We start from the raw sequence: 15,331 nt of genomic DNA on the forward strand, positions 1-15,331 counted from the left end.
TCTAGTTCTCGATTAAGTATGAGGCAAAGACCACACACTATTGACAGGTTTGGTCCATCACCATGGTAACGTGCTCCCTGCCATCTACTTCCTTGGCAACGGTGACACAAATGTTGCTTCTCCCTTCTCTCTGGCTGCTATGCTCTAGACTCTTAGACCTTTTGCTACCACATTTATAAACTTGAGGATGATCAGGGAGTGGTGTTTGGCAATAACTGCCTCAAAAACTATATTACTAGTTATTATAAAAACCTTTTTGGGCCACCTGAAAATTCAGATATTACCCTTTTGGAAGATCAAAATCTAGATATTCCACAAGTTTCCCCCGAGGAAAATGATATCCTAATTAGTCCCTTCACTGAATCTGAGGCGAAGGAAGCTGTTTTCCAAATGGAGCACAATAAAGCCCCAGGTCCTGATGGATTCCCTGCGGAATTCTATCAAGTGTTTTGGGGAGTAATCAAGGATGATCTTCTACCTCTCTTTCATGATCTACACAGAGAGGCTTTAGATTTATACAGTCTAAATTTTGGAATTATTACTTTAATTCCAAAAATCCAAAATGCCACCAAAATTCAGCAATATCGACCAATTTGTGTCCTAAATGTTAGTTTTAAAATATTCACAAAAGTGGGCACAAATAGGCTCAATAAGGTAGCTAAAATGGTGGTCAGTCCAATGCAGACCGCCTTTATATATGCCAGGGAGGAATATCATGGAAGAAGTCGTTATTCTACATGAAACCATCCATGAGTTACATACTAAAAAAAGAGATGGTATTATTTTCAAAATTGATTTTGAGAAGGCCTATGATAAAGTCAAGTGGTCTTTCATGCAGCAAACCTTACGTATGAAAGGCTTCTCTCCCAAATGGTGTCGGTGGGTGGAAAGCATGGTCACAGGGGGGACTGTAGGGATTAAAGTCAATGACGAGGTCGGCCCCTATTTCCAAACCAAACGTGGTTTACGACAGGGAGACCTGATGTCACCTATCTTATTTAACATCGTTGCGGATATGCTAGCTCTTCTGATTAACAGAGCGAAGCACGATGGTCAAATAAGTGGGGTACTCCCCCACTTTATTGATGATGGTCTATCAATTTTACAATATGCTGATGACACCATTATCTTTATCGATAATGATCCAAAGCAAGCAAACAATCTAAAACTTTTGCTCTATGCTTTCGAACAATTGTCTGGGCTTAACATCAATTTCCACAAAAGTGAAATCTTTTGCTATGACGCAGCTAAAGAGATGGAACCTTTTTATACTACTCTCTTTGGTTGTAATGTAGGAGAATATCCCTTTCGATATTTAGGGATCCCAATGCACCATAGACAACTTTTGAATTTTGAATGGAGAAAGGTTGAGGAACGCTTTCAACAAAAACTCTCTTCTTGAAAAGCAAAATACTTATCCTATGGGGGAAGACTAGTGCTGCTTAATTATGTTTTAAGCAGCTTGCCTATGTTTATGATGTTCTTCTTTGAAATTCCTAAAGGTGTCCTTAAAACCCTTGATCATTACAGGTCAAGGTTTTTTTGGCAGGGATCTTCGGACAATCATAAATATAGACTTGCCAGATGGAACATCTTGTGTCGTCCAAAGGACCAAGGGGGTCTAGGCATCCTAGACTTAAAGTTACAAAATAAATGCTTATTAGCCAAATGGTTGGTTAACCTACTCAACACAGATGGCTTATGGCAGTCTATGTTAAGGAACAAATACCTGAGATCAAAGACTCTTACTCAAGTGACGGCTAAACCAAACGATTCCCATTTTTGGAGAGGCCTCATGCATATTAAAAAGGAAGTCCTAACTAAGGGTTCCTTCGATATCAAAGATGGGACCGAGACGAGGTTCTGGGATGATACATGGGTAGGTGACAAGCCTCTAAAAGTTAGCTACCCGTCCTTGTATAATATAGCACATGACCCCATGCGACTGTGTCTAAGGTGATGGCCACAAGCCCTCTTAACATCTCTTTTAGGAGGGCTCTGGTGGATAATAAACTTAGAGAGTGGCTCCATCTAGTAGCAAGTATTTCAAATGTTCAATTGGTGGAAGGTTCAGACTATTTTAAATGGAATATAACCAAATCTGGGTTATTTTCTATTCGCTCAATGTATCTTCATCTCATGGATACACAACCACCTTTTGTCCATAGGAATATTTGGAAGATAAAAATTCCTCTAAAAATTAAGGTTTTTCTTTGGTTCCTTCAAAGAGGGGTTATCCTAACCAAAGACAACCTCGCCAGAAAAAACTGGAAAGGCAGCCAGAAATGTATTTATTGTAATAGGAATGAGACCATCCAACACTTATTTCTAGATTGCCCGTTTGCAAAAATGATCTGGAGGATTATCTTCTTTGCTACTAATTTGAACCAACCGAGTACTATCAATCATATGTTTGGTACTTGGCTTATAAATCAGCACAAAAGGATCAAAAGTCTGATCTGGGTTGGGGTAGCTGCCACATGCTGGGCTATCTGGCGCTCTCGGAATGATGTTATTTTTAACAAAATCAAAGTTAACTCTTTGCAGGTTATCTTCAGATGAGTATATTGGTTACGCTTTTGGGCTCAGCTGCAGTGTGACGAGCAAGCCAAGGACGCACTCTCGCTTATGAGCAAGAAATTAGAGATTATTGCGTTACAGATTTCAAGTAGAGGGTGGAAGCATTTATTTCGTTTGCTCTAGTGTCCTAGTCTATTTATAAGACTTGGTTCTCTACTTTCTTGATCGGTGATTTGTAATAATTGGCTGTGTACATCCACGGATGTAGAGGCTGGATATTGTTTTATCCCTTATCTAAAAAAATGTAAATGATATATCACATTTACTTGAACTTATTAATATAACTTATTGTTCATTTTACAGTATTTTTCTCTTATAACAAATTAGCGAACAATATCACATAAGCCAAATGGTTAGATCAAATGCAAAAGATGATCTTCTGACTTGGGTGTCTAAAATTATGAGTTACATGTCACTGATGAGCAAAGAAAGCTATATGTGTTCTAATTTGATCGGACACAATCCCCTGCTGAAGCCTTAACCATCCTTTATTATTTTGTGGTTCTATGCTTATGACGGTCATTTAGATACAATATATCTAGCACAATTCTACTTACATTAGGATGAGCACAAATTGAGCATCCATATCGAAAATAAGAGAAGAATTACTCCTTTTGGCAAAACATAGACATGGGGATCTAGAAATAATATCTATCCATGTTGGGTGAAAGTTTTAAGTAAAACAAACAATCACACAAACATCAAAAGTTTACTCGAGCGAAAGTTGTATTCATTCTCTGAGTTTACTCTACATGTTAGTGGGGATATTTATAGGGCCCTGACCTTTGCATTTTACACTAAATGACTATTTTGCCCTTAACATAAATGATTACAACTCTTTCTACATGCAAGGGTGAAAGTGGTCTTTTTCTATATCGAAGTCTTCAATTCTTCAACTTTGCTCATCAAGTTTTCGAATAACTATTGTAATATTGACTTAGTCGACTTTTGCTCTCAATCAGCGAGCGAAGCCAATTTCTTGTGTTCACCTTGTCTTGTTTTGTTTGCTGATATACTGGAAGCGAAGATGAAATCTTCAAGCGAAGTCAAACTTTCATCTTTGTCATATTAACTTACGTGCAATCAAACTTTGTTACAAAAGTTAGAAAATTAATTCTGAAGTTCTGACTCCAAAGTTTAGGACTGCTTTTTATGATGAAGTTAAATTCCCAACAATCCACATGTATGGCATATATGTAACGTTTAACCAATGATGATACTATAATTGCTGTCATTCTGTCATCCTTTGTCGGCAGAGACTAGCAGGACATAAGAGGCGAAAGATAAAAAACGATAATTGATTAGCCGTAGTCTCCTTCAAACACTTACTTCTTTGACCCAAGACAAAATCATTTGTGGCATATACACATGTTTTGTTCTTTTTTCCCAATAATTTTTGTATCTATAATGCCTGTTCTGTTCAAATTTTCACGTAGGAAAGTTGCTCTAATCTTAGGCTTTATCTTCTCGTCATAGACCATCTATATTCTTGTAATTCAGGTTTATCTATAAAACCCATCTAAGCTCGAGTTGGGATAGCTCCATGACTCACATCTGTTCATCCATATATTGTGTTGGATTCTATATTCTATTAGTGACCTGATTTTACTTTTTCCGTCCTCTTATGTATTTTTTTGGTAAGTAATTTCTAAATAGTATTTTACTACCTTTTATGATTCTGCATATAAGCTCACGCAGCAAGGCATTCACAACAGTTGGGCTGGTATCCACTTCGAAAGAAATCAATTGACCCCCTTCAGAAGTCGATCCGAGTTCAGAGATTCTCCAAAGTACAAAACCCAGTAGATGGACTCTGAAAAACTTCGGTTGGGCTGGACCCTGCATCACGACATAAGAATAAGCTCCCAAAGCTTGTGTGTTGGCATGGGCTTCACAAAATGGGCTACAGACCGAGGCCATCGATCATGAAATCTAGAGGGACCCTGTTGGCTTGAACTTACGTGTTGAATCTACTGCATTTAATAATATTTTTTTCTCATAACAAATTATTAAATAATACTTTTAGCTATAGATTTTTAGATAAGCGAACATTCAATGTAATAAACCAACAAGCGACTTCTTCGCCTTTGCAAAATCAGTGAAAATTTTATGAGAGTTTTACTAGGAGTATTAAATAAACTATTAACTTAACAAACATAGTGATATGATAATTTTAATAAAGAAAGAGATAATCAATTTTTTTAGAAAGAAATAAGTTTCATAGAGATAAAACTAGTCTACATTGTTTTCTAACACGCGAGAATCTTAGATAAACTACAACATAAACATAAACCTCTATTAAATTTGGTCTAGGAATTTGGCCCCCAGGAATGCTGGCCTCTTCCGAAGTGCAGTAGAAGGTTGATCACCCTCATTCGGAGAAATATTATTCACTAAAAATTAGACAAGAACGATCCCATCCACCGCCTTTTGAAAAAAGACCAAAACACTTGGGACAAAACAATCAGTGAAACATCCGTGGCATCTGAAACCAGCCGATCATCAACCAATCCCTTTTTTTAAAAAAGATCATCAAACAAGGTCGCCTCCATTATAATAAACAAATCAGAACCTGCCTGCTGATTTATTTATATCTAGTTAATTAACACACGCCGGCACGTTGTGCGGCCGATGCCCAACCCCACCCCCCTCCCCCCACCCACACACACATACACCCTAACGTGCCTCTTCTTCTGCTAGGGCCTTGTTTAGTTTTTTAAAAAAAATTTCAAATTTTTCGTTACATAGAATCTTACGGTATATATATAAAACATTAAATATTGATTAAAAAATAATTATTTATAATTTGCGAAATGAAGGAAGACTGGTGCGAGCCACGTTTTCAGTACAGGTCAAGCAAGAAGCCACGAGACAACAGCACACATTTGCCGTGTCCACGTTCTACTGCAAAAGATAAACTATCTACTGCGAATCTGCGAGCCATGTTTTCAAAGTCAGGTCAGGACAGAGATTACTCCGGCATCGCATCTACTACTACTACTGTCATGTCCTCCATGGACCATGGTCCAAGCAAAGGGTTGTGCTACTACAGTAGGAGTAGGTAATTAAACCGCCTCGCTGCATGCGGTACACGTACACCCATGTGGTGTGTGTGGGTATGGCTGCCTAATATATGGCCCCATGCAACAAGTCCTGTCTGGTGCATGTAATCTGCTGTGTGAAACATCTCTTTCTACTGCTCCCGGCTGTCTCCTCTCCGCGCATCATCAAAAGACACAAAAGCTTTGGCAAAGTGCCTCAGCCGAGTGTCCACGCCGAGCAACAGCTTTCTAGTTTCTACTGCAGCCAGAGTAATAAGGGCCTGCATGCTCAACTCTTCAGCTGTTGTCGTCAAGAATCAAGACCATTGAGAAGCTAGCCAGCTAGCTACCACCAATACATGGTGTCCTACTACTCAACTAATCTCAGTTTGACAAAACTGAAGAGATCCCAGCTAATTACAGCATGATGAGTACTAATCATCGGCTGACCAACAAGTACCTCGCTGGCTAATCACCAACCACCAACACCCAACAGAGAGAGAGAGAGAGAGAGAGAGAGAGAGAGAGAGGGCAATCACGCCACGACGAGGACTGATGACTCGGTCGCCACTCGCCACCGGGCACCGGCAGGAGTGCACGACCGGAAAGGGCAGGACAGGCACAGGTGCTCTGCCCCACCTCACAACCAAACCGTTGCCTTGTTTAGGCCTTGTTTAGTTCACCCCGAAATCCAAAAAATTTTTAAGATTCTCCGTCACATCGAATCTTGCGGCACATGCATGAAGCATTAAATATAAATAAAAACTAAAACTAATTACACAGTTTGTCTGTAAATCGCGTGACGAATCTTTTGATCTTAGTTAGTTCATAATTGGACAATATTTATCAAATAAAAACGAAAGTGCTACAGTAGCGAAATCCGAAATTTTTTCGGAACTAAACAAGGCCTTAGTTCCAAAATTATTTGGAAAATCGACACTGTAGCATTTTCGTTTGTATTTGACAAATATTATCCAATCATAGACTAACTAGGTTTAAAAGATTCGTCTCGTCTATTTCGACCAAACTGTGAAATTAGTTTTTATTTTTATCTATATTTAATAATTCATGCATGCGTCTAAAGATTCGATGTGATGGAAAATCTAAAAAATTTTGCAAAATTTTTCAGAACTAAACAAGGCCCGTATGGTTTCCCTTCCTCTGCCTTTCGGGTGCTGCTGCTGCCTGCTCCTGCTCATTCTCCTCCTTCCGTGCTTCGGGCTCGGATCGCGCGGCGCGACGCAGCTTTGGAGCCCCGCGATCCGGAAGGATGGGTCATGGGACCAGAGAGGTGGAATGCCCACTCTGCCCTCCGCCGCTCCGCTTGTAGTAGCCGGAACACCCGAGGGCATAGACGTCTTTTCACCAACTCAACTTGCGCCGAGCTCGGCCTTGAGCCTTGTGCGTCCGACGAGGTCCATCTGTCAGCACCTCATAAAAGAAGCAAAAACAGAACGTGCCTTTTTTTCTTCTTCTTCTTTCCCCAAAAAGCTCCCCCCGGGGGAAAATATTCTTCCCTCCCACACGCGCAGTGCGAAAAAATCGCCCACGGGCTTGCCTTGCCTTGCGTCGCATCGCATCGCATCGCGCCGCACACACACCGGCTTGGAGTATCCAGCAGGCAGCAGCGCTCCAGCCTTCCCCTCCCCCACCCAGCAGCCGGGGCCGGTGAGTTACAGCGACTGCGGTGAGGCGACCGTTGCGGTGTCGTGCATTAAACTACCCTGTCCCCCCCTCGCCCCCGCTCCACGCCGCGGCGCAGTGAACGCCGGCAGCAATCGCACCCGCACGGCGTCCGGTGGGCTGGGTTGAGCTGAGCTGAGCCGGCCGCGCGCGCGGGGGCGATCGCGTCGCCTCCGGCCTCCAGGTGGGTGGATCCGTCCCCGTCCTCGCTTCGGCTTTCTCGCCCGAGTTGCTGCTCGTTGCCGCGTCTTATCCTCGTTCGGCCGGAGGCGTGATCTGCGTCTCGGCGTTAACAAAGCTGTCATCTTCCGCAGGAGCTTGATCTGATCGGCCGGCCTTCTGCGCGACGGTGTATCTCCACCTTTTTTTTTAATATAATTTCCCGGTCCCTCACGTCGGATTTGACTGAAGGCCCAAGCAGATTCGGTCAAAAGTCAGGCCGAGGTAAGGGGAATTTTTCTGGTTTGGTTTGGATCCGAAAGGCTTTTGCATTGGCTACGACAACTGGTGGAAAGCGGTTGGGTTGGTCATTAAATCGCCGCTGCTAAAGTTTCTGCTCCCTGAGCTCAGTTGGATCGGAGAGTTTTAGTATAGTGTGCCCATCCTAAAACAGGTCGGTTCTGCCGTGAATTGGCTTGTGCTGTTTCATCCCAATTATATCAAAAAGTTCGATTTTGGAGGCTACAAGAGAGTAATAGCAAGGACGCTCGGTCAGCTCGTTCTTTTTGTTGTCCACCTGTTCGGCGAGTGCTTGAGGAAGAAGACGACCTGCTCAGCTCGTTCTTCCGTTGTTGATCGAATCAAAGACTAGGAAAATGGGGGTAATGTCACGGCGGGTTCTGCCTGCCTGCAGCAGCCTTTGCTACTTCTGCCCTTCTCTGCGGGCACGCTCACGGCAGCCTGTCAAGCGGTACAAGAAGATCATAGCAGATATCTACCAGCTGCCATCGGTATGTCAAATTACGCAGTGCTTTTAGCATTTCAATCATTTTCTCAATCCTAGTTGTATTTCTGCAATTGAGGGCGTGGTCAAACTGTGAGGGAATTGGATGACAATTGAAGTTTTCATGTTTTAGGATGGAGAGCCAAATGATAGAAGGATTGGGAAACTCTGTGATTATGTCTCGAGAAATCCAACACGCATACCAAAGGTAACAGACTCAACATTCTCTTCTTTTTTCATAGATTGGAAACACTATCATTGCAAATGTTTCCAGTAGTTCAACACAGTGAAAAATCGAATGCAACAGTGCAAGCACAACAGAACCCCCCCCCCCCCCCCCCCTGAAATGATCTTGAGTTGAACTGAATAATCACCACAATGGAAAAGCTGACGCATTTGTTCTGTACTTAATTCTAGATTGCTAACATGTCAAGAAATGTAAGGATGAGCTTGGTGAAACCAGGATCTATGGTCAGACACTCATACTTGCGTCTTGTTTGTGCAGATCACAGAGTATCTTGAGCAGAGATTCTATAAAGATCTGAGGCACGAGAATTTTACGTTGGCCAAAGTTGTGCCATGCATCTATAGGAAACTTCTCTGTTCATGCAAGGAGCTCACGTAAGCATTAAAGTTCTGTTCTTCCAATGATGCATTCATAACCATTCCTTGCTCCTGTGCTTATCATATTATTTCAGGCCATTGCTAGCCACAAGCTCATTAAGCACCATTCGCACTCTTCTTGATATGAAAGCGCATGATGATCTACAGATTCTGGGTTGTCTTATGCTTGTTGACTTCCTCAATGGCCAGGTTGTTTACATAACTTGCAACAATTTACTTTTACTGGTAGATGTTCCCATGTATTTAATTTAATTTGATATGTTTTATAGGTTGACAGCACACATATGTTTCATTTGGAAGGTCTCATACCCAAACTTTGCAACATTGGTCAACAATTAAGGGAAGATGATGAAGGGCTCCGTCTTCGGTCTGCAGCTCTTCAGGCTCTTGCTTCTATGGTACATTTTTTTTTTTCCGAAATTGTTCCTATGAATGGTATAAGGTCTTCATTGCAGATATATTGCATCGACTACATTGTTATATTTTGAAGATTTTTAGGTCCAAATATGTATATTACATTTAGTCTCTAAGATTTAGTTTTCCTTGTTGCTTTGCATTGCAGGCTCATTTTTTCTAGCAAAACATATCATCAAAGTAATATTGCATAATCAAATAGGATAAAGGAAAACATTGCTTTAGCTTTGTTCCGTTGACAGCCCATTGTCTTGTATTTACTTGTGTCAATATTCTTCTTCATGTCTAAATTACCCAGTATGCGTTGTGCCTAATATTCCTCTTGCCTTGTGGGCACCATCTAACCGTGCCATCTCTTGTAATCAGGTCCAATACATGGGTGACCACTCACACATTTCAATGGAACTTGATGAAGTAAGTCTTTGTTACTTTTGTATTGTTACTAGGTGCATATTAATCTATTTCATGCTTATCTCTTCTGTACTTAAACGAACTTGACAAAGTAAGTTTTTTTGCCTTTTATATATTGCTACAAGATAGCTGGATAACTTCTAGCAGATGTTCTTGAATTTTCTTATCTGCATTTTGTATATGATTGGTTCAATCATCTGAAATATAAATGAGCAGATTTACTCTGTACTAGAATTCTGAAAATTGTAGATATAGACTAGTTAATATAGAAAGTAGTACAGAACTAATTTTAATTGATGAGTGCTGAGAAACAATACTTTATCGACTACAATTCAAGCAGCATTGCTAAAACTAGGAGCACTTTGCCTAAATTCTGAATCATTGTTGAACACAGGTTGTCTCAGTGATCATAAGCTGTTATGAGGCTAATCAAACACTCTCAATAAAAGAGGTAGTCAGATTTCAAGATGATGATGATTTGGTCATTAATGGGAACTTGGCTGTGTTACCAGTGTCTGGACAAAATAGTGCCAAAGTGGCATCTGATACAATGTGAGCCCTCCTGCCAATGCAATGGCCCCATTTCTAGAGCCTTGTGCATCTTTCTTCACTCCTATAATGGCTTAATGTGTCAGCAGGTCTGCATCTGAAAATCCAGCACACTGGGCAAGGGTTTGCTTGCGAAATATGGCTAATATTGCAAAGGAGGCCACAACTGTGCGGCGTATTCTTGATCCTCTTTTCCGCCTTTTTGACAGCCACGACTATTGGTCTTCTGAAAGTGGGATTGCCCTCTCTGTTCTGCAAGAAATGCAGAAGCTGATGGACAAATCAGGTGCAGCAATTTTCACCCATGTAATTTCTTTTCCTCCCCCCCATTTCATTATGCCTTTCAATTTCTTGGGTTCAACAGCAAACAAATTGAATTCTCTATTAACATCCTGTCCCCCCTCATATTTCCAGGGCAGCATGGTCATTTGTTGTTATCTTTCACTATAAAGCATATAGACCATAAAAGTATTGCCAAGAATTCTGTAAAGCAAATCAATATTGTAAAAGTTGCTTCACATCTTGCAAGGCATGCAAAGTTGAAGGCATCAGTGACAATAGCAAGTGCAATTAGTGACTTAATAAAGCACTTGCGCAAATGTATGCATTTTGCTATTGAAGCATCTAATGCACATGCTGATGATGACAAGTGGTACAGTGATCTTTATGTGGCCTTGGAGGAGTGCCTAGTGCAGTTGACAGAAAAGGTACCATATTCTTTTGATTCATTATTACTAACTAAACCTTTCTCTCACCATTGAGATCTTTAAGTTGTTCAAATCACTTCATAGGTTGGGGATGTTGGTCCTATTCTTGACATGGTTGGGGTAATGCTTGAGAATCTCTCTCATACTACCATCGCAAGAACAACAATTTCATCTGTTTATCGCACATCGCAAATAGCAGCGTCTGTCTACAAGTCATCATACCATCAGAAGGCAAGTGCCTGGTATACCAACTACTGCATGAGAAGTAATTTCTGCTTTAAAAGTATTAACTGGATATTCCTTGTGCATATCTCAGGCATTTCCTGAAGCTTTATTTCACCAGCTTCTCTTAGCAATGTTGCACCCAGACAATAAGACAAGGATTGGTTCACATCGTGTTCTATCCACCATTGTAGCACCTTCATTGCTGTGTCCATGGTCGGCCATGAGCTTTCCTATCCCAATGAAGGGTGATGATTCGCAGAACTTGCATTTGTTGGTTCTCTCAGCTTTCTCTTCCGAAGCCATAATCAATGAAGCACGGACCAAAAACAAGATCCAAGCATCCTTGCAGGAAAACAACAAATCAGAAGCTATAGTTGATGCTGAGAATGGATACGCACAGACAGAACCAGATAAAAGGAAGTACCCAGGGAGCCCATATCTGAATGAGCATGATCGTACAACATTTAACGATGAAGTATGAAATCCAGTTGCCATATGTATACAGTATACTACCTTCTTCTCTTGCTTTGTGGGTTTTTAAGTGCCCAACTGATTTTTCATCTTAATTTCTTCCATCCATGCAGAACTTAAAGTTCATGAAGTTGAATAACCACCAGATTGTTCTCCTTCTTTCATCTATTTGGAGTCAAGCATCTCTGGATGATAACTCACCTGCAAATTTTGAAGCAATGGCCCTTGCATACAGCATTGCTTTATTATGTTCAAAATCAAAAGTAAGTCAAGGTTCAAGATACGTTATTATTGCTATCCCATAGCCAAGGCAAACCACAAACCTACATGTCTGGGATTTTTTAGCTTAGATGCTACATTGTTCTAAGTTTTGTTTCACTTCGTTCTTAGTTTCTTGTAATGATGTCAAGCATACGAAACTAAGATTTGTGAGCTCGGATGCTACTGTTTTGTTCTGAAGGAAGGCCCTTAAATAATTACAGCGTATAGAAAGAGAGATTCTCGCTGTTTGTGATAAGCCGTCCTTTGTTCCATTAGGAATTTATTTATTGCATAGACACTTTTGCATATGTTATTATGCGGAGAGCATGAAGCACCCTTGTAGATTTCCAGGCTAATTGGGTCCTGTGATATAATCATGTTCTTTAGACCTGTGTAACAGATGAATTTTTGTTGCAGAGCTCCAGTCATGTGGCACTAGTTCACTGTTTCCAGTTGGCGTTCTCTCTCAGGAGAAAGTCTCTTAGCCATGAAAGTATGTTACTTCACTGTTGCTGCGTTGTTCCCTTTTCCACTTTTACACAAGTAAATGATGTCTTAATACAATGATACGCAGCTCTCCTGTGTATTTGAGAAAAAAACATAAGTAAATGATAATTCAAGAACTTATAGCCTGCTGTTCTCTTATTTTACTTTACCATATCAAATGTCATATCTATTGCAGCTAAGTTTACTGCTGATTTCATCTTACCCTTTTCACTGTAAATAAAGGTGATTTGCAGCCATCTCGTAGAAGATGTCTGTATACGATGGCATCAGCAATGCTCATCTTTTCAGCAAAATTTGCTGATCTTCACCAGATAATTCCTCTTGTGAAAGCTGCAGCACCAGAGAAAATGGTTTGTTGATTCCCATGTTTATTTTCTAGCTGTTGTAGCATTGTGAACACAGTTTCTCTACTAATGTTCGAGTTGCACTTACTCTTTTGTTGATTTTGCAGGTTGATCCTCATCTTTGCTTGACGGATGACTGCCAGCTCATTAATACCTCTGCAGAGTCATCTAACAGTGAGATGGTTTATGGTTCTGAGGAAGACGAAAGTGATGCACTGGCCTTTCTTTCAGCCGTAAACAAGCATGACACAGAGCTAATAGAAACAGTGATGTGCCACTTTAAGGAGAAGTTTGAAAATTTACCAGAGGTGTGGATTTAGCTTTCCCTAGTATTTTTATTTATTCGTATAGAACCAATAACGTAATAGATAACTGATTGTCTTTACCTGTGATCTTCAGAAGTTTAATTGGATAGAAGAACAGCTTCTTCAAGAGTTTTCCCTGGATGATTCATTTCCTCTTGGTGCCCCACTATTCATGGAGACGCCACACTCTTGTTTAGTGTATGCAGAAAAGGATGAACAATGTTTTGATGAGGTATCTACTGATCCTTCAGAAATGGTTGATAATGTGTTACAATATTAGTATTGACAATTGCAGTATTGCTGTTGTAACCTGTTCTTTTTTGTCTGCTCATCTCCTGTCCACAGGATACTGTTCCTTATGATCTAGAGGACGACGACGACATCATCTTTGAACATAGTGGATCTCAATCTGACAGGAAAACATCAGGTTCCATGGCTTCGTCAGATGTTCTAACTGTCAATCAACTAATGGAATCTGTATGTACCTTATCTACTCACCTCCACACCTATGTTAGCTTTAGACCATGTGCCATCTTGTTTTTTATGTGGTGCTGTGATCCCATGCAGGTTCATGAGACTGCAAGGCAAGTTGCTAATGTTCCAGTTTCCGCCAACCCTGTACCATACGACCAAATGAAGAGTCAGTGTGAAGCCCTGGTCATGGAAAAGCAACAGAAGATGTCTGTTCTCTTGAGCTTCAAGCATTCGAGGACTGACTCGCATGGTTCAGCCGGTGTGGATGGGCTCGAAACGAATGAGGTATGTATGTATGTCTTGTCTGAGAAATCTACCGACGATGTTTCATTCAGATTCAATATCTTTTCCTTGTGGAAAATATTATTCAGATCTTAGCTAAATCTCCTCACTTGTCACGCGTTGCAGTCTTCTTTGCGATCTGAGCCAGAGTTGAGGAAGGGGCGCATGCGCCGTTGCGATTCAGCATCCAGCGAATCTGACTGTTCGTTCAGGCTGCCACCTGCTAGCCCATACGACAAGTTCCTGAAAGCGGCTGGACGGTAGCTTGGTGCAATTGCGTCAGCTTGGCGAATTCTGTACACAGTACACATGAGAGTTCATTGCAAGTCATTCCTCGGCACCCTCTGGTTCTCGGAATCTAATTCTTTCAAGTGTATATTTACATTCGTCGACAAGGTGTATAAAGTTTTGTTACTGTTGGATGCTTTAGAATAAACCGAAATGTATAGGTAATCGCGCCTGCTCATATTCACACAAGTATTTGTTCATTTGTTGGTCGTGAAAGGAATATTTTTTACTCAAATCTTGCCGTTTCTCTGTTAAAGAATGAATTGGTAATGACATTTTTTTTTATTGAACGAACTAACGGTGACACTGTCTGTTTCTATTGACATAGTAGAAATTACAAGCAAATAGCCCTAAGAGATTATCTACAAGAAAAACAACACAGCAACAGGAATCCCAAAAGGATCACCACAATATAGAAAACAACAAACTAGCAACAAAAAGAAAACAGCTAAAGCAACTAAAGGCAGCAGACGTTGGATTGGGACCTCAACACCTGACGTGCAAACCACACTTCACCTCAACAGCTAAGATATATGATCTTAGCTCGTTGTAGCTGTACACAACTACACCGCTCCGCCACATTAGCGCTCCACATCCTTATTAGATGGTTGCCACACTACACCACGCATCACCATCTCGTTGACAAAGCCACCAGTCGATGAGTCATCGTCATCGCTTGTGCCGTTGTTGCCTAGTATGATGTTCCGCATCTTGTCAGTCATTGCTACGCCATCGGTTTCGTTTGCGCTGCCACAAGACGTCCCGCGCTGGACTAACCCTTGCAAAGTAAGGCTAGCCGCCATACATGATCCGCTGGAAGCCGCAGGCCGATGGAACGTGTAATGGCATTATCCACTGTGGTCTGTGGATAATCCATGTTATCCCCGTATCTGTTTAGCTTGATTAAACTTCATCCAATTCGTGAGCTTTTCAATGACTCAGGTCGATCCTATATATTATTGTGATATGAATGTCAAATATTAATAAGCTGGCAAATCGTGATGTCAATTATCAAAATATGAATCGTGATGTCAATTATCAAAATCTCTTGTCGGAGAGTTGGTCTCCATTCTATTCAGTGACTTGTAAAAATTTCAAGATAACTCAAGAGAACACTCAAATGGCACATGTATCCATAGATTATTCCAATTATAGAGTTCCACCTCCTTAAATTTTGAAACTTGACCCACAATTTGAGTGTCCCTTGAAACTTGACCCACAA

The 15,331-nt window shown here is 40.9% G+C and overlaps 1 protein-coding gene across 2 annotated transcripts; it reads left to right on the plus strand.

The window, feature by feature from the left end:
- LOC8056112 lies at positions 7,113–14,379 on the plus strand. 2 transcript variants are annotated; one of them, XM_021456708.1, is made up of 20 exons: positions 7,113–7,488; positions 7,619–8,254; positions 8,381–8,455; positions 8,753–8,868; positions 8,946–9,060; positions 9,141–9,269; positions 9,652–9,699; positions 10,091–10,248; positions 10,332–10,531; positions 10,660–10,952; positions 11,037–11,183; positions 11,269–11,652; positions 11,762–11,911; positions 12,327–12,402; positions 12,639–12,766; positions 12,868–13,068; positions 13,160–13,297; positions 13,411–13,542; positions 13,633–13,824; positions 13,948–14,379. In XM_021456708.1, exons 2-20 carry the CDS (start codon positions 8,120–8,122, stop codon positions 14,083–14,085), a joined length of 2,955 nt encoding a protein of 984 aa, XP_021312383.1. In that variant the 5' UTR covers positions 7,113–7,488; positions 7,619–8,119; the 3' UTR covers positions 14,086–14,379. The 2 variants fall into 2 exon arrangements, with proteins under 2 accessions (XP_021312383.1, XP_021312384.1); XM_021456709.1 differs by having other exon boundaries at positions 7,114–7,488; positions 10,335–10,531; positions 13,948–14,338.

The sequence above is a fragment of the Sorghum bicolor genome, chromosome 3, assembly GCF_000003195.3.
Source record: "Sorghum bicolor cultivar BTx623 chromosome 3, Sorghum_bicolor_NCBIv3, whole genome shotgun sequence".
NCBI lineage: Eukaryota > Viridiplantae > Streptophyta > Magnoliopsida > Poales > Poaceae > Sorghum > Sorghum bicolor.